The sequence below is a fragment of the Nyctibius grandis genome, chromosome Z (genome assembly GCF_013368605.1).
Source record: "Nyctibius grandis isolate bNycGra1 chromosome Z, bNycGra1.pri, whole genome shotgun sequence".
Taxonomy (NCBI): Eukaryota; Metazoa; Chordata; class Aves; order Nyctibiiformes; family Nyctibiidae; genus Nyctibius; species Nyctibius grandis.
In genome coordinates this window covers 97,228,530-97,246,762 of record NC_090695.1, presented here as the reverse complement: position 1 = coordinate 97,246,762, position 18,233 = coordinate 97,228,530, and the positions used below count along the sequence as shown (strand labels likewise).

General features: G+C 42.8%; 1 protein-coding gene across 2 annotated transcripts; it reads right to left on the bottom strand.

The window, feature by feature from the left end:
• Positions 1-1,333: 1,333 nt before the first annotated feature.
• Positions 1,334-17,342, bottom strand: PRPSAP2 (phosphoribosyl pyrophosphate synthetase associated protein 2). Of its 2 annotated transcripts, XM_068422220.1 has the most exons (12): positions 17,228-17,342; positions 14,216-14,332; positions 13,481-13,631; positions 12,636-12,688; positions 12,448-12,514; positions 11,254-11,426; positions 10,184-10,299; positions 6,561-6,616; positions 4,049-4,197; positions 3,274-3,344; positions 2,427-2,573; positions 1,334-2,014 (listed from the first exon to the last, which is right to left on the bottom strand). In XM_068422220.1, the coding sequence occupies exons 3-12, from the start codon at positions 13,597-13,599 to the stop codon at positions 1,856-1,858; spliced, it is 1,110 nt and encodes a 369-aa protein (XP_068278321.1). In that variant the 5' UTR covers positions 13,600-13,631; positions 14,216-14,332; positions 17,228-17,342; the 3' UTR covers positions 1,334-1,855. The 2 variants fall into 2 exon arrangements, with proteins under 2 accessions (XP_068278321.1, XP_068278322.1); XM_068422221.1 differs by lacking the exons at positions 12,448-12,514; positions 14,216-14,332; positions 17,228-17,342 and having other exon boundaries at positions 13,481-13,503.
• Between the last annotated feature and the right edge of the window lie 891 nt (positions 17,343-18,233).

Here is an 18,233-nt window from a genome sequence, read left to right as displayed (position 1 = left end):
CCGCTGACGCACCCAGGAGCGGGGCTGCACGCTTGCGAGAGGAGCGGCAGTTCTCCCTCACTGCTCAGCTGGAATTTAACCTGCATTAACACATTCAAAGTACGTACAAGTGTTAATACAGCTTGGTGTATCTATTAACATCGCTGAAATGTTTAATAACCTACTGCCATTAAAGTACAACCAGGTACAGCCTTGCATTGCATGGAGACAGAACGTACCTCTGGACAGGACTGCAAAATCAAACTGAATAATCGTATGCAAAATAAACTCACAGCATGAAAACCAGCGTTATCTGAAGAGAAATGTGCAGCTGCTTCAATAAAACCTCACTTGCTGAAGGTACCAACAAGGTCAAGTGCTGCAGATCTGTTAGCAATATGAAGGTCTCCTAGTCACAGGCCTCCATCGCTCCCAGCGCTGCGCCAAGACGAGGGAAGGAAAATTTATCCTTAAAAGCAAATGAACCTTCCAGAGCCCTTGGGAGTTTGTCTCAAGCAGAGAGAATTGGTGTCAATAAAGGTTTATTTTCACCTCTGGTTTTCGACACGCCAAAAGTTTTATACTCATTTGCAGGACGTTCTGATGCAGAGATTAGACCAAACAACCCCTAAACGCTCACGAATTCCACCACTGTTTTCTCTGCAACAGGTCAGGAACTTCAAGTCTCTGCGACTGGAAGCTCACAGCGTGGCCACTCCACGCATGCGTACATAGGGATGGTTGGGAAAACAAACCCAAGTTAAGCTCTGCACTAGGGCTGTATTTTTTAGCACATCCATCCATTCAGGCCAGGAGCCAAACCTCTGAAAACACATTTACCTGTGATGAGCTGGTTTGGATTTTACCAGCTGGCTCCTCTGCCTCCCACAATATTCCCAAATTCTCCCAGGTCCCTGTTGCTCCTTGACATCCAGCCGTAGCTTTAGCTCCCTCCCACGTTCCCTGAAGCAAAGCAGCACACTGGAGGTGTGCCCTAACTGCCAAACTACAGCCAATGTGAACACCTTTGTGATCACACCTGCAACCAGACGGTGGAAGGTTGTATTCTGTGTTTTACAAGAGTGCTCAGCAGAAGACTGGCTGAAAAGTGACTGAGTATGAGGAGTAGGGAAAAGCAGCCTCTCTTCCTCCTCTGCAGGTGTTGCAGTGTAACAGCAAGCAAAACGCACGTTATTCTCCTTCCTGCCAAGAAGCCTGAACCCTGTTCATGTTCCCAAGTAACACGTTAGCATAAAAGAACCAATCCACCTCTCCATTTCTTTCAGTAACGTAATTCCTGCAAATCATTTTTAAGGGGATGCACTTTAGAAGACAAGTCATTAGTACACAAACGTTTTTAGAAAGCTCACACAAAACAAGTCTTTAGTCTTTGTTGCAGAAAATAAATACAGGTGCATATTTCATATGCTTTTCTATAAAAGCACTCCTACAAAATCACTTAACTGCATACAACAGTACAACCTTTTTGGCTTTTCAAATGCAAATATTATACAGTCACTTCGTTTTATTATCTTTTAAAGCACTTGTAACAAGCAGCTTTGGAAAAGGAACGCTTAATTTAGAAGTCAATTTCTTGCCTCAAGTGTTTTGGGGGTTTTTTCCACCATGTATATAGTGCAACTAACCTAAAAGCAACTAGAACAGGGGTTTTTTGTAAAACATTTCCCACCCACCCCTCCCCCCAAAAAAAAAACCTGCAAAGAAAAAAATAGCTCTTAAGAACTGTTCTACCTTGATACTTAAACCAAGAGAAAACAAGAAGTGGCTCAACAGAAATATTAAGGTAAGCACGATGCTTCACAGCTCATTATCTGTTCGCTTCCAGTTTGGCCCGGGGTGTTTCGAATAAGCAGCATTAATCATCCAGTCCGATATTTCTGAAAAGGTACGACATGGACTCCCCGTTATGGATCCTGCGAATGGCTTCCGAGAGGATCATGCTGATGTCCACAGTCTTGATTTTAGGGCACTGGAGTTTTTGTATTTCATGGGGAATTGTGTTTGTGACAACCACCTACAGAAAGAAAAAATGATCAGACAGACGTTAACTCCGTTGTTTTCCACCTCTCATAGCAGAACTGCGAAAGGGAATGTCCACGTGTCCATGGATACCAACAGCACTGTCCTTCCTCCCTTTCATTCTGCCACACAGCTCCAAAGGAAGGTACAAAAATATCCCCCACAGAGGGGAAATGTCTGCTAATACTGACAGTCCATCACCTCACTGCTTCCCTCGCTTCCCATTGCTGTAGTTTAAGGATGTGTAGATGCCAATATTCTAGTATACAACCCCACAACATGAAAGCCTGAACCCAGAAGCCTCCCAGCTAAATTCTTAATGCCAGTATATTTTAATAATTCAGTCAGGAGAAAATTGCTTTAAAAACCCAAAATCGTTTGAACAGAAATTCAGAATCCACACTTACTTCATCGATTGCAGACTCCTCTATCAGCCTGGGAGCATCTGAAGAGAGCAGGCCATGGGTGGCCATTACAAAGATCTTGTAAGCCCCCCTTTCCTTGAGGGTCTCGGCTGCAGCAAGAAAGCTGTCAACGTCATCTATAATGTCATCCTGTCAAAGTAAGATGGAGTCAGTGAAGATTCCCCATGTCCTCACACAGATCCACACAGCACACCCAGACTGACATTACATCTTTTTCAAGTCTAACAGTTTACAGCCAGTGCAAAATGGACATTGTTATTGATGCTGCTCTTCAGACACCGGAGCTAGATGGTTGTGTGAAGGGGTGGAAAAGCAGAGCATCCAAAACTACTGCACCACCAAGGGGCAGTGGGATTGCTCCATCAGGGGAAGAGGGAAAAGCCAAGACAACTGACATTCATTCAAAAACCAAACTAACAGAAAATTGCCCTTTTCCGTGACAAGCCCAGAGATTACACTCTGCTTCAGACAAACCGTAAGACTGCCTCATCTCTACTTCACTGGAATCTCTAAACTCACAGAAGAGAAACGTGGTGATTTTTCCCTCATCTGATGTATAAGCACCACCTGAAACTCCTCACCTTCAGAGGCGAGCACTTAAACAGAATTTTATCCAGCCTATTCATGGAAACAACTTCCAAACGCTGCTTCTCAGTTCTCACAGTCAGCTTCAGTAAGTGCAGAACGCTGCCTCATGGTATAAGAAGTGCAGTATCAAAAGCCCACCATCAACCAAAGTTTAGTTGCTGATACAGCAGAAAATCTACTTGATTTCTGCAACTTCAACATACTTCATATAATTTATCAAAATCTGTGGCATCCTACTTACCACGATGATAGCTATTCTTCCTCCTACATCTCCAACAACGGTGATGGGTGGTTTTTCCTTCGGAATCAGCACTGATTAACGGTAATTTTTTTTTTATAGGAGTAGAAAGGAGAAAGAAAGAGAAAGTGCATACAATTTACTTCAAGTGAGGAAATGTCTGCTTTGCATGGGTCGCTACTGTTACAGAGAAGTGAGGCAACAACTATTCCAACTGTCACAGCATTACTGGGAGAAAACATCAGGATTTTAATACATAAATGATTTAAGTTTAGCCAAAGTATTAACAACATTCATTTACACCCAAATTCTTAACCAATTCAATTAATTCTGAATTTTAATACAGAGAACAGGGTGGCTTGCAGACACCACCAGTTCAATCACCCCACTGAGATCCAAGCTGGGTTGATGCAATGGGGTTTTGCTGGTGCAGCTGTAGCTCACATCCACGTTCAGCAGGGTTACTCTGTCAAGGCCCTTGACATTATATGGCTACACACAAATCCAGTGTCAGCTCAGCTTATGAGCTCTGTGTCCCAGAAAAATTCCAATAGGAAAAGTAAACAGCAAAAAAGTGTGGCCTCTGTCAGGGGCTCTTCTGACTCGCTGTAATGACACAGCCCCTCCTACACAGGGCACACACCTCACAGATGGCCTAACACTAAAACCACGGACAAAGAGCATCAAAAACGAATCTCTCCCCCTAAAGAACCCCTCCCTCATCTCCCAAACCCACAAAAAACGACAGGTGAACACTTTGACACACAAATTTACTTACTGGGTATCTCCAAACTGGGATGAATAGCAGCTACATTTTTGGCTGTAGGTGGTGAGTGGCGACCATCCACCATGTCAGACTCAGCATCTTGAGCTTCCCCGTGAATCACAGCGATTCCCAACCGTAAGCGCTCAGCAAATGACTGTGCCCTGTAGGGAAAGGGGTAAAAAAAGAACAGAAATACATTAAATTTAAAATAATTCACATACATACGATCCTAATCTATTTCCATTTTACTTCTAGCATTTCAGAGGAAAAACGGAATGATCTTAAAATTTTAGGAAAAGAGATAGAAGAAACCACTTGTCCCTTAGAACCTTGTTTTCACCAGGCTTGTGAGAGTTAGAGTAACCTTGAACGTACCCACGCTGGCCTTGAAACAGCAGGATAAGTGCTCCAAGTCACATAATTCTGATAACTCCCTGCTGTTTTGCCCAACAGTCAAAACCACACTTCCTAGCCTTCGGCATTCCTGAGATCCCATGCTTTAGCAGGTCTCATGCAATACTAACCGAGAATATCCTCGATGTCTGGATTCTCTACATTTAATAGGAAAAAAATATTCACATGAAAACAGAAAACAAGTGTTCACCTGTTTATTTTTCAGCAAGAAGTGCACTAAATAGAGACAATATCCCTGACCTTCTGACACATACCCTTAGATAGCCTACAGAAAAGAGAATCCAGATGATCATTTTGCCTGGCAAACCACACTTCAAAGTTAAACAGCCTGGATTTTTACAAGCTTACAAAAAGTTCCTTCACCATGCAGTACTCCTTCGACTAAAAGGAGAAATTTATGTAAAGAAGTGTAAGGTTAGCTGGGGGAGTGGAGAAAGTAGATAGTTAGACAAACAGGAATTTCACAGACAGTGCTTGTACCCCAGATGCTGGAAGCAGCAAGTAAAAATCAGCAGATTCATCCTACCTCACCTTGCTCACCCAAGGGTTCAGTATCTAGCCTAACCCAGTGATCTAGTCTCCTTCTGGTCAAAGGGAGACTGGCACGTTCATAGTGGGTCACTTTGTTCTAACATTAGCAGCTAAGACCTGTGGCCTGAATCACCTCCCTTATGCTTAAGCCTTGTCTCACTACCCAAACAACTCAAAGTCCAGAGAATAATTTGCCCATCGTGATGGGAACGAAGAATCTCCTGCCCTGTGGTTATCATACAGTTAGGATATTTTTTCCAGTAGTTAACTACAGATAAATTATGACTCCAAACATTAAGAGTTATGACTTAGAAGGCATAATTCTATCAACGAAACCATAATAATTACTTTAAAATGCAATATTAAACTAAATAAAGTTCAAAGTAACAGTAAAATGAGGTATTCATTTTCCAGTGAGCTCAGAAACCACAGAAACATTCTGAACGTCATCAAGCAAAGGGTCTCTTCTGCAAGCAGACATCCATCTGAAAGGTGTTTTCCTTGATTAAGCTGAAACATTCAATTATCCTTTTCCAAAAACAATGTACCTCCTCAAATACCGCTCTTAAATGCTCACATGTACACGTGAAGAAGCTAAACAATACAGCTCTGGGATCCTCCCCTAGACAAACTGTTACGTGTGCAACTTATCTGTCTGATCAGTTAAAGGTATGTGCAGACTATTTGCTGGCATGATAATTACTTGACGAGCATGAAAATGCTTCAACAAATGTCTGCCTACTCCCAAGAGGCAATACTGACACCAAGTTAAAAAAAAACGGTCAAAGAGAAGCAAATGTAACATAACTGGCCAAAAGAATCACATAAAAAGTACTGCTGGAAAACAAAGATTACAAAAGTTGTTCCCCTCACTATACTTCACATTAAAGCATTTCTGATTTGCTCTGTAAAATAACAAACACCTTTCTTACAAAGATTATCATGATGCCTTGGCATCAAAGTCTAGATAACTTTTCAACCAACTATCAGTTTGTCACCACAGCAAACACAGTATCTCTTAAACCATCATCCAATCTTACACCACCTGCTGAAAGCAGTGTAATTCCAAAGAGGTTTGGAACAGTCAACCAAAAAGCTTCATGGATTAAGAAGAGGTTCAGCCAACAAGGACTTCTCAATCAAAATAATCTCAAACATCAAACCTGGTTTCACCATGCTAGACAGAGACCATCTGTATTTAGGATCTGATCAGCCATGTTCTCAGTTGTGACCATGTTCAGTAATTACTCTGGATTAATGGTGTTATACTTCCAGCCATTTTTCTTCATTTACAGCAGGAAATTTATAATGTAAATGTACACAAATATAATGTGATTAAATACCTTCTTTATCCTAAGCACTGTATTAATTTACCTCAGCCTTTTGTTTGTTTTTTACTCTCCTTAGGTTTATGATGATTATAGCAATGATGTAAGAACTACACATCTGACAAAGTAGAATTGGGAGGGATTTAAAGGCTGCATCTTCTAGTATTGAATCTCTTTCCTTCACTTGATCCTAAGAACAAAATCACGATAGAGATTTCCTGCTCTAACACAAGAGAGCAGATCTTACCCACCTCTTTGCAGACGCAGGTGATTTGGCCACAATTACAGCATTCCTGTAGTCTGGTATCTGTAGTAAATAACAGATAGCAATGTCTACTTCATATCTTTAGACAAATTTAAACTCAGAAAGAATCAGAGAACTTTATTTTGCCAGAAGAATTTTTAAGCATCGAACATTTTACCTAACATAAGAAAGCAACCTCAGGAATCCATGGTACATGATCAGAGTTCACAGCTCAGTAAAAACAACTATTTAGTAAATTCAGATTTTAACTTAAAACTGTATCTTTCACAAACACCATGTTGTATTACAGATTACACGAAAGTAACTGCTTTAGAGGAACATTAGGGCTACATGGACACGTGTTAAAAGAAACAGGAAACCATCAAAATTAAAGTTTCCTGTTAAACTTGTCTTGTGCTTGCACACGGCAGTCTTTAATCACTTGAAAACATACCATTTCATCTATTTCCTATTGTTTTGCAGAGCACACAAAAAAATTAACACCTTTCCATCACTCCAGCACATCATACTGACTCTGTGTATGGACCACCAAAAGGGAGAAAAATTCCCCATCCACTGCACTGATCTCGGAGTCGCAGTCTGATATTGCTGCAGACTGTCTCCCACGCAGATCAGCACTAGAGGATGCTGCTGCAAATACTGACAGCAACAAAGGGCTAAGGCCAGAAGTGTGGGTTTCATTTCAAGGCCTGATGGGTACATCAGTCAGTCTTCCCAGGCACAATCTACCCCAAAGTTTGCTGCCCCTGCCCTGCCCCATTCTCATACTGGCTTTTCACTCCAGGCTCCTTCTCTGCCTTTAGGCAGCATTTTAGTCCCCATCTCTCCAAAGTTTCTTATCCTATTCTCCATTCTCCCTGCAAAGTGGCTCCACCTCAGACTTGTCTTTCCTCATCCATAACTTCTCAGGCATTCCACTATTCCCACTTCCAGTCCTTCTTTCCAACAGCCATCTATGCTCCCTCTAATATCACATCTTACCCCCTTCCTTGCAAACTCAGCATCTTCCTTCCCTGTGCTGCCCTCAGACGATCCATCTGCCACGGAGAGCAGCTTACAGAGAGCCTGTCTGTGCTTCTATCATTTGCCATAACAACAGTCCACAGCCACTCTCAGCTGCAATAGCAAGCGAAGTCCTACAGAGCAGATCCAGTCCTCAGAATCCCAGCATTAAGGGACCAAAGACTCTTCACTAAACACCTGCAAATTGATCTATTACAGTTGTAAGGTCACAAATCTGGGGGGACGGTACCCTGGCATGCACTTCATCGCCTTGCTGTCAGATGTCAAATAGCAGTTCCAAAGCATAGAAATACTTGTGTGTTTTCAAACAAGCAAGGTAAGTTCTTCCACAATCTTATCCTCCAACATACAAACCACACTGGCTGAGTATTTCCAAAAGCACTCTACCTGAAACAGGCATGGGAAAGGAAAAATGAAGTTCTGAATTTGGGCATTGGCCTAACCAACAGAAAACAAGAGCTTTTCTGCAGACGTGTCAGGCAGCATTAATAATCCACAATTCTATTAACTCCACCTAGAATACTGGGAATTCAGCATGTTCTGTCCTTTACAAACACTTAGTTATACAACAGGCTACAAAGATTAACATGACGGAAGGTATGGACAAGGCAGGGCCTGTCACTTGACATAATAAAGGCTTTGATCTTGCTCAGACATCATTGCCTCATTTTTCCCCTACCAAATTAACAAATTTGTTCTCAGCTTCTAGAAGTGAAGTCAGAGAGCCAGAAATATCATCCAAAAGATAGTAAGACATCAACAGCTCCCTGTAACAAAGAGCTACGTCACCCTAAGATTAACATGTATGCACAGGAAAGAGAAAAGCCACTCAGTATTGAACATTTGCTAAGCACACAAAGGAAAATCACCGAGTTATTTTTATACGACGTTAAATTTCACTGATTGGACTGTCTTCATCCCAGAACACCAAGTAATTCCCTTCACACCTACGTATAAATTCCTGACATGGAAAAACTACAACCCCTCATCCTCTTAACTTTCAATTAAATGCTTTTTAAGTGACCTCCATTCTTATCAAGCTGGACTCCATTTCATGCTATTCAACACACCCCATCACAACTCCCATTTGAAACATTTTTCATGCTCTGGCATTCATAATGCAGGATACACAGCAAGCTGCTGCCACCGTGAACCTGAGATGAATACTAAAATTCTTCCTAAGCGGCACTGGATGAAACTTTTAAGAAAAAATACAATAAATGACTTGGCTGGTGAAGGTACTTGACAATATAGATCCCATGTGCCCAGATACATTCAGTCAACTCTAGTTTTAGCAAGTCATCTCATGGACAAGCAGAGGAATGAAGACATGAAAAACTGAAGCATCTTTTCAGACCTCTCTACAAATATTTCAGCGGATCTCTACAAATGTTCATTTGTCAGACTCAAAGCTGCAACAATTCTTTGTAAACCGCTAAGAGCTCACGTATCAAAATGTGCTCCAAGACTAAACCAGGAACACGATCTTGTCATCGACCATAACCCATAGAGTCAAGCAACACATAAAGGCACAACTTGTCTTGTGTCTGCATATTTGCCTTTCCACTTTTTTCTCTTTTTTAACTCATGAAGTGCTTACAATGTGCAATACTTCTCTCCTGGTATACAAGATGAACGACTGTGGCAAAGCCAGAGCCTGGAGTTTTGTTCTATCATCCTCTTTGACTCTAGTACAAAATTAAATGATAACAATAGATTCAAATGGTATTTGATTCCTCAAACAGATTTTAACACTGTCATAACAAAATCACATTGGTTTGGTTTTGGTTGGTTGGTTTTGTGTTTTTTTTCTTTAAATTGAGGCATTAATATCTCTATAAAAAAGAAATAGCTTGGATTCAAAAGTAAGAGTGAGCTACACCTTTTCTCTCACCAGGAAGAAAGCATTTGCTTTATTCCAAATTATCATTAGTCAGAGGTATAATATGCATCTTACACCTACAATTATCATTTGCACAATTTGTATATACAAACCTACCAGTAGCACTTCTCAAAGCACTTATAAAAATAAGACTGAGACATGGACACACAGAACAGCAGAAGTTAAGCTCCTCAAGTCAAGACATGCTGAACAAACAGCAGGTGAAGATTTCCACACAAGAAGTCACCTGTTCTTACTTTCAGAGTATGATCGACAGGCCCTCTCATAGTTTACAACTTCATTTCCAAAGTGTTTTCATAATGTGATATAAATTACACCTACACAAGCAGTCCATCCTATAAATGTCAAGGAAACTGGAAATAGGAAAGGAAGATGATAAAGGGCAATAAATAATACTTTTTCCTAGTAGTTTTAACACTAGTTAGGGGAATATATCTAAGAAGACAGAACAGCATCACTGTATGGATAAGAAAACACCAGTTCTTCATGAAAGGAAACTTAAGCCTGTGGGGAAGAAAATAACCAACTGCCCCAACACCAGTCCTTGCCCCAACGTGACCTTTCCCCCTTTAAAACGGTTTGAAGAGTTAGTCTTTTCACAGGAATTTGTTTCAGAAGCCTTGAGACATGACAAAAAATAATTAAAAAAAAAAAAAACAACTGTAATAGCAGGCCTTCCTCACCTCTTCTTGGATGTACTGTAGTAAAAACGGAGATGCTCTCAAGTTATCAACTGGAATATTGAAGAAGCCCTGTATTTCCTTCTGATGTAAATCCATGGTAATGAGATGAGTTAGTCCTTTAAAAAAAACAAAAAAAAAAAAAACGACATACAGAGAAGCACATAAAGAAAAGTAAGTGAGAACAACAGATACACTCTTTATTTCTCCAGTAAGTTTAACTGAAGTTTGTCCAGAACAAAATCTCTAAGCTTCATTAAACAAGCACACTACACTTTGTGAATGTATGCAGCATATTAACTATGTCCCTCTGAAGTACACCGGCATTATCACCTTTCAAGATTTATAGTGTCCTTTTTAAAAGGATCTCAGAACGCTCTACTTAACTGACTCAGTAGTGCCACACTGAGGCAAGGTAAGATCTTTCTCCATTCGACATGACAAAATGGAAGCACTAAGAGATAAATAAATAGTCCCATGCCACCTATCAAGACCCCAGCACAGCTAGTACTAGGCTCCTGAACTCCTGAAAAGCGGACCCAAATTCTAATCATCGAAACACTTCTCAAAATAAGAAACCAGATCACACTGTGGTCATTGTAACTGTCTATTTTTCCCAGGGAAAGGAGCAGAAAAGAAAATGTGTTGAAGGCTGTGAAAATGGATAATCTCATTCTCCCACATCATCTCAAATGTAACAGTGCATTCATCCAACAGGTAAAAACCAGGCTAGAAATGACAAAGCACGGCTGTTTGAGAGCATTAGAAAGGCAAAGAACAGTGTTATGAGAGATGGATACCATGGCCCAAAGCAGCAGAGTCCAGCAGACTCCTTTTGCCAGCTCAGTAGAACACAACTTAAAATGGCTGTTGGAAGTCTGGGTTTTTTTATGAACTCATCATTTGGAAACATTTCTAATTACATTCTCCTTTCTACGTGGGTTTTAAACTCACGGAAAACTTGGCAGGTATTTTTAAAGAGAGCCCCAGCTTGTGCACAGACCTCTCTAAACCTGAAAGCTGACAGCAGGAGCCCCCACTGCCCTGATTATTTCAATAACCTGCATTCTTACCAGCTTTGCACATCATTGAAGCCAGTAATTTAGAGACAATGGAGCCCCTTTTCCTCATCTTGCACTGTTTGCTGTACGGGAAGTAAGGAATCACTCCAATAATGCTTTTGGCACAGGAGGTTTTACAGGCGTACACCATGATCAGGAGTTCCATGATCGTAGTATTCACATCCCTGGAACGAGAAGCATCTAGTTCTGTACCTCATGCATAAGAGTCCTGTATTCAACATAATATCTATACCCACCCCAGTGATTTCACTCCAGGGTAGCAGACAGTATATGGTGACTGAGCAACCTTCACTAAGAATCCAGCTGTGCACCTCAGGACAGCAAGTGCCCTGGACCCAGCATTTTAATCCTTCACTAGAATTACACCTCATTCTTTCTTTCACTTGGCTTTTTTAGGTAGTTCAGCAGGTTTTGTTATACCATTTTCAGGCTTTTAGTAATACAGCATGTTGCTGTAACAAAGCAGTCCATAATTTATCTCCAACATCTATTTCTATTATGCACAAAACAAGAGATAACATTTTTCAATATAGATAAGCTTTTTTTAAAAAAAAGTTTCAGACTTTATAACATATTCCTCTACTGATCAAGCCAACAGCAGGCTAAATATTTAACAATTACCATCTATTTTCTGCCATAAATTAAAAGATTGAGAAGTTATTTTTTGAGATGAGAACTGGTCATGAACTAAGAGACCTTCTATTTCTGTTGCCATCAGAAAAAAAATGCCTTAACATTTGTAAAGTTGTTTCCACATCAAAAAAAAAATTGTTTTCTGAAACACAGAACACATTGCCTAGGAAATGCTCCTCCAACAGTTAGAACTTTGTAATGGTGCTGGAGATGGGGTAGCTGAAAAGGGAAGAATTTAAAGAGAGAATGACATAAGCAAAAGAATGCGCTTAGCAAAAGAATGCAGAGACCCAGGGGAAAGTTTCATAGACACATTCACTGAAAATGAAGGTAACAGAGGTTAGCTTATACTGAAGTCATCTTTGTGCACGTATCAAAAACACTCCAAAAACAGTAACAACAAAAAAAAACACAGAGAAGCCTCTATCTAGTCAACCTAAGCTTATTATACTGTATCATATACATAAAATGCAAAGAAAAACTAAACCAGCAGCATTCCTATGGACAGTCCATGTCAAAATGCTAGCACAGTGTCTTTAAACAGTTACTCACTTTGAAACCGTTTGGATGATAAATACATCCTTTCCTCTCACAGACTCCTGAACCTGCACTCTTGTTTCTGCCAAGAAGAGAAATATGTAATATTTGCAATAGCAAAACTCAATAGTCTAAGAAAAGGGTAGCTGATACATGCACATCATGGTTAGGTACATCTCCAGTTCTGCCAATTAAATGCTCACCTCTGTTTGCCTCTTGGTAAACCTGAACCTTCCCCATCTCAACTCCCAAACGCCTGCAGGAGCAGAAAAAAAAAAAAAAAAACACAAAAAAACCCCACAGAAGTCAACATGGGAAAATGGAGGACAAACCAAATGCCAAGCCCATACAATGCAACAGTTACTGAAAAAAGCTGTATTTCACAGGCGAAAACCAAGAAAAGAAAATCCCAAACCATAAGTCCAGTAATTATAGTGGAAATGTCTTAAGAAAGCATCCACAATTTCCTGAAGCTGCACTGGAGGTTAAGCTGAACTCAGGAAATTTCAAGTCAAGCTCAGAAGAATGAGCAACAGAAAAGAATAATGCTTGATTACTAAATTATATAAGAATTTCTTTTTTAATACATATTTACTTAAGTTATAAAAGTTCTGCTGAAGCTGTTCATGCATTTAAAGCCAAACAAATGTCCCCCTCTAAAATATACAGTGGCCAGGATGGATGCAGCTTTCCCATCTAAGAAAACTCTGGTACAAGCAGAAGAAGAAAATGATAAAAACTTCTGCCACGATTATTTAACACTATCCAAACATTAATTTTCCCACGTGTTCTCTATGACGTAACTGCAACTGTTCTCTGTAACTGCAGCCAATCACAACCTGCCACCAAATAATTTCAACACAAGTTATTTTCTTTGTTATTGATCTTTTGAAATACGCTGCGCAATCCACTACACTAGATGTTCTTGCAAACTGTGGCAGTTTTCCCAGGTAACTTTCCTAGAACAGGGGAATCCGACTTTAGTAAAATAAGTCCCATCATAGTAACACCAAGATCCCAAGCTGCCCTGGCAGGAGGTTTTACTTACTCAGCAATCCTCTTCGATAGTTCCATGCATGACGAATTGGAATTAGCTGAGAACAGCACCAGTCCACCCTTGGTTATATTCATGATGGCCCCACTTTCAGTTGATGGCACACAAAACATCAAACCTAAGTTTTTTTTCCACTTCTAAAAGACTGCAAGAGATCAAAGGTCTGTTAAAGCCACATTAAAAACAAAGAAAGAAAAAAATTTTCTCTGTTTAGAAAGTGAAGTTTCCCATAAATCTGTATTTTCCAGCATCTTTACTCTGTTATCACTGCTTTAACAGCACCAGGAACATATCCTTGCAGCACATTGTGACCCACAAGCCACACCGTTTACCGACCCACAAAGAACAGGGCTTCAGCCTGCCTTGCCTTCCTTCTCCTGCCCCCAAGCTTTACGTACCCTCCAGCAGAAGGCTTCCCTGGGGGCCTCCAAAGATGCCCCTAGACAACCTCCTAACTTCAACAGGTTTTCCCTTGGTTGTTTTTCTTATCTTTTTTTTTTTTTAAAATGTTTTCCTCAGGCTATCATCTAGTAACACAGATTCTCTTTTCCATCTGCTCGTCCAGTTAATTTTCCAGAACTGAGCAACGTTTATTGACTTTTTCAAGATCACAAAGCCAGTGAGAGGTAGAACTAAGCTCCTGGGTCCTGGCTCTGCTAAACTAGCTAGAAGAGTCTATTTCCATAGCTGTGTATCTTTCTATCACTTTGCAATAAATTATATACTTACAAATAAGGATGAAATGTAAGGAAGAGTTCAAAGGTGGCAGCTGTAAATAATGACCTCTTGCACAATGTATCCACTTGGTGAAGCAGCTGTTGTCATTCTTTGATGCTAATATTTCTCCTGTGAAAACAGAAGAGAAATATCAAGAGGAAATCTATGCAATTTTTTTTTTTCCAAATAAAGGCACAAACCACTAATCCCGACGAGGGCTTGCTGGGATTCCATCCTCACACTTTTTATTCTTCTTTGTAATATCACATTTTCACAACTTCTAAAATGACATTTCATTCAAATAAAAGAAAAAAAAAAAATCACATTGACCAGCAGCCACTGAAAGACCAAAGTAGCATTCAACTCAGAAAGTCCTAGGCTACTGCACTTCACTTCTGCTGTATAAACAGTCCAACCCTTCACAGAATCACAGAATCAATGAGGTTGGAAGAGCCCTCTGGGATCATCAAGTCCAACCATTCCCCTGACACCACCATGGCAACTAGACCAGGGCACTAAGTGCCATGTCCAGGCTTTTCTTAAACCCCTCCAGAGATGGTGACTCCACCACCTCTCTGGGCAGCCCCTTCCAATGGCTAATGACCCTTGCTGAGAAGAAATGCTTCCTAATGGCCAACCTGAACCTCCCCTGGCCAAGCTTGAGGCTGTGTCCTCTTGTCCTATCGCTGGTTGCCTGGGAGAAGAGCCCGACTCCCACCCCGCTACAACCTCCCTTCAGGTAGTTGTAGGCTGCACTAAGGTCACCTCTGAGCCTCCTCTTCTCCAGGCTAAACACCCCCAGCTCCCTCAGCCGTTCCTCGTAGGTCAGACCCTCCAGACCCTTCACCAGCTTGGTCGCCCTCCTCTGAACTCATCATCCATTTCAGCATTATGTAGGGGACTGAGAATATCAAATACAAGTGGCCTAATCCAGAAACAAGTAAAGAGAAATTATGATAAATCCGTAACTCCTTTCCTGGCAAACATCTCCCTACTGAGAAACATAATTATCTAAGAGTTGCATGTAATCTGTTCAAAAAACCCGATGGTGTATCAACCACTAAGTACTCCAGAACAGCATCTGTAAGAAAAACAACAGTTTTCATACTTACAGGAACAGCTGGCTAGCTCTATAAAGAAACTCATTCAGCCCACCTCTGCAATCAGACATACTCTTGCTCAGTTTGACTTGTTCACAGAACCACACTTGATTCATTATCAATTAAGAGCCAAAGTAAAGTCAGGAGCTTCCTAACAGCAAATCTCTTTATGCAGAGGCTGTGCTACGCTCAACTGCTGTGAATGAAAACCTGCCTGTCATCAAAACCTCCAAACCGTGCAGAAAGAGAGCACAAACAGGGACAAGTTCAGCAACAGAATTTGAACACCTAGATGTTTCGACTCTACTAGAACCTGGTGGGCCCTCCTATATCACCTACCCCTTTCAGCCTTTGCTTTCAGATGAGAAGATTAAAAAAAAAATAATCCTAGAAGGCAGTGTGGTTACAGACACCCAGTCTACAGCTCAACTATATCCCTCCCAAACTAAGTACCCAAATTTAAGGAGAATTAAAAACCTATTTCTTAGCTAGTGTTTCTTCCTTTGTTCTGCTGCACACTTACCCTCTGTAACTCCCAACTGTTAAACTAACGGCCATCCTCTGTCAAATATTCATAATGGTGTTAAAAATACATCTTAAATCCAACAAAACAAGCATGTACTAGAGATGCTTTTAGGTCTCAGAACAACATCTGAAAGCACCCTGCTTGTGTGATTAGGTGGGAACAATGCAGAGACAACTTCCAATGTTACTGAAAGTATTCACACGGTGTTTTGAAGAGACGGGTGTTTTTCCAATTGTGTTACCTTCTTTGCTCCATGGATTAGGGAAATGAGGAGTTAAGAGATCTGCTGAAAGACAAGAGTTTTTGGCTCCTGATTATTGTTCAAGGTGCATTTTATACCACAATAAGATACTGACATATTCACAAGCAACACTGAACACAGTTCTTCACATAACCACAAGTCAAGGACTTTCTCGTGGATGTACTTCAGCAGCAACAAGTGGGCTACAGTGGGGGACAGGGGAGCGAGGGGAGTTGCATTTGTAGAGTAATATTGACTTATCAACCTTGAAACAAGTGTTGGGATGACAGCAAGCTCACAAAACTTTATTACATGTGTAAAGACGTGACTCCACAGGGGTACATGGAACCATAAACCTCTGGCTTGAAGGGGACAAATCTTCCAAGCCTCCATCAGATTTGGGAGAGCACACACACCACAGAGTAGGTTGCAGCCCACAAACTCCTACCCTTTCTTTTGGGCTGCACACAACGCCACAGACACATCATGATGAACACAACAATTACTGGACTGGGTACACACAACGCCCTATTCCCACTGGCTTTACACCACAAATTGAGCATGTCCACACAGAAAGCAAGAGGCAGGAATAACTGACTGTGATAACCACGGTACTGAAGAATTGATCCCCAGGGGCTGGAGGGAAACTGACCCTCTCGCCCGTCTCCCCACGGGGAACTCCCTCGGCCCAACGGCCCTCCACACTAACCCATCCCCTTGGGATAAACAGCAGAGGGTCGCCCCTTCCACCCCACACTTCCCTACGAGTCCTCCAGCTGCTCCAGGTGGGTTACAGACGCCCTGGGAGGGGAAGCCCGCCCAGGCGCCCCGGGGTACCTGGGGATCCCTTTCCCCCCTCAGGGGAGAGGCCTGGGCACGCCGCAGCCCCAGGCGTGGCGGCGAGCACGCCGCTCCCCTTCACCTGTAGGGCTGGCGGACGGCGAGGAGTCCCCGGCAGCCCTGGAAAGGCGCCGCCCAGGAGATACCCCCCCTTCCCACAGGGCTCCTGAGGGGAGGGCGACCAAGCCCCTTCCTCAGGCGGCGGAACCCTGTGTGGGGCAGGGGAGAGAGCGCTGGGGATGGGGGATGTCCTGCCCTCACACAGCCGGCTGTAAGTGGGCTGAGCGGGCGGGCGCGCCCCTTTCTGAAGGCCTTACCTGCCGGCTCCGGCCCCCCGGCCCCGGGAGAAGGCAGCCCGGCCGGAGGGAGGGGGCGAGGCAGAGGCGGCGGCGGAGCTCAGCCCCTCCGGTTGTCCGCTTGCAAGATGGCGGCGCCGCGCGAGGGAGGGAGGGAGGGGGAGAGGGCGCGCGAGGGGCGGGCGCTAGGCAACGCCCTCTCCCCCCCCCGCCCTTCCCACCACGGCCTCGCGGCGCGGCTGAGGGGAGCCGCCGCCGGCGCCATGTTCCCCCCTCGCCCCCGCGATGCTGAGGGCACCCGGGGCGGGGATAACGCGAGGACCCCAGTGCCAACGCCGCATTTCAGCTTTCCCCCCCCAAGAAAGAAAGAGCAGGATGATGGGTGCCGGCCCCCACCAGGGCTGGGAGAGCCCCGGTGCACAGCCCACACGGCACAAGCCAGCGGGTGGCGGCCAGGGTGATGGGTTTTGGAGCTCCCACACCTGCATCCCTGTCAGAGGGATGGCTGACCACCGCTCTGGGCACTGCCACCGCAGCAGCGGGCCTTCGCCATCCCCGCTGGGCACCAGGGTACCAGCTGGCCTTTGCCATCAGCCCCAGTGGTGTTCGTAGAGAAGAAAGCTTTTCTGGAAAGTAAATTAAAAAAAAAAAAAAATATATATATATACACACTGATCAGTGGTCTTTCAGTTCCCTCATTCTGTCAAGAGCACACGCGATTTGTCCAGCGTTCGCTATCAGGGCCCTCCTTGCAACATACATAGGTTAAACTGAGTGAAGATGCATTTGACATTTGCAGCAAGACGCTGATTTTAGTCACCCTCTTTAAAGCCCAGCTTTGTCACAGGACAGCACCCAAGACAAAAGTTGTGCCCTTTCACTGTTTCGACAAAGTTACAGGTCATCCTGCACAGGCTGAGGAGGATACAGCTCTTGCCAGGGGTCCCACCCTCTAAGTAAATAAACAAGGACTATGTTTTCCCACTAACTGGGTAGCTAGAAGCTGTTTTAAAGGCAGTTTTCAATA

Bases quoted from the DNA above. Each gene is read 5' to 3' on its own strand.
- PRPSAP2 (XM_068422220.1), bottom strand. From the start codon at position 13,599: ATGTTTTGTGTGCCATCAACTGAAAGTGGGGCCATCATGAATATAACC. The intron at 12,515-12,635 runs GTGAGCATTTAA...TCTTCTTGGCAG, and splicing joins TTACCAAGAGGCAAACAGAG to AAACAAGAGTGCAGGTTCAG. The intron at 3,345-4,048 runs GTAAGTAAATTT...ACCGTTAATCAG, and splicing joins TCCCAGTTTGGAGATACCCA to TGCTGATTCCGAAGGAAAAA.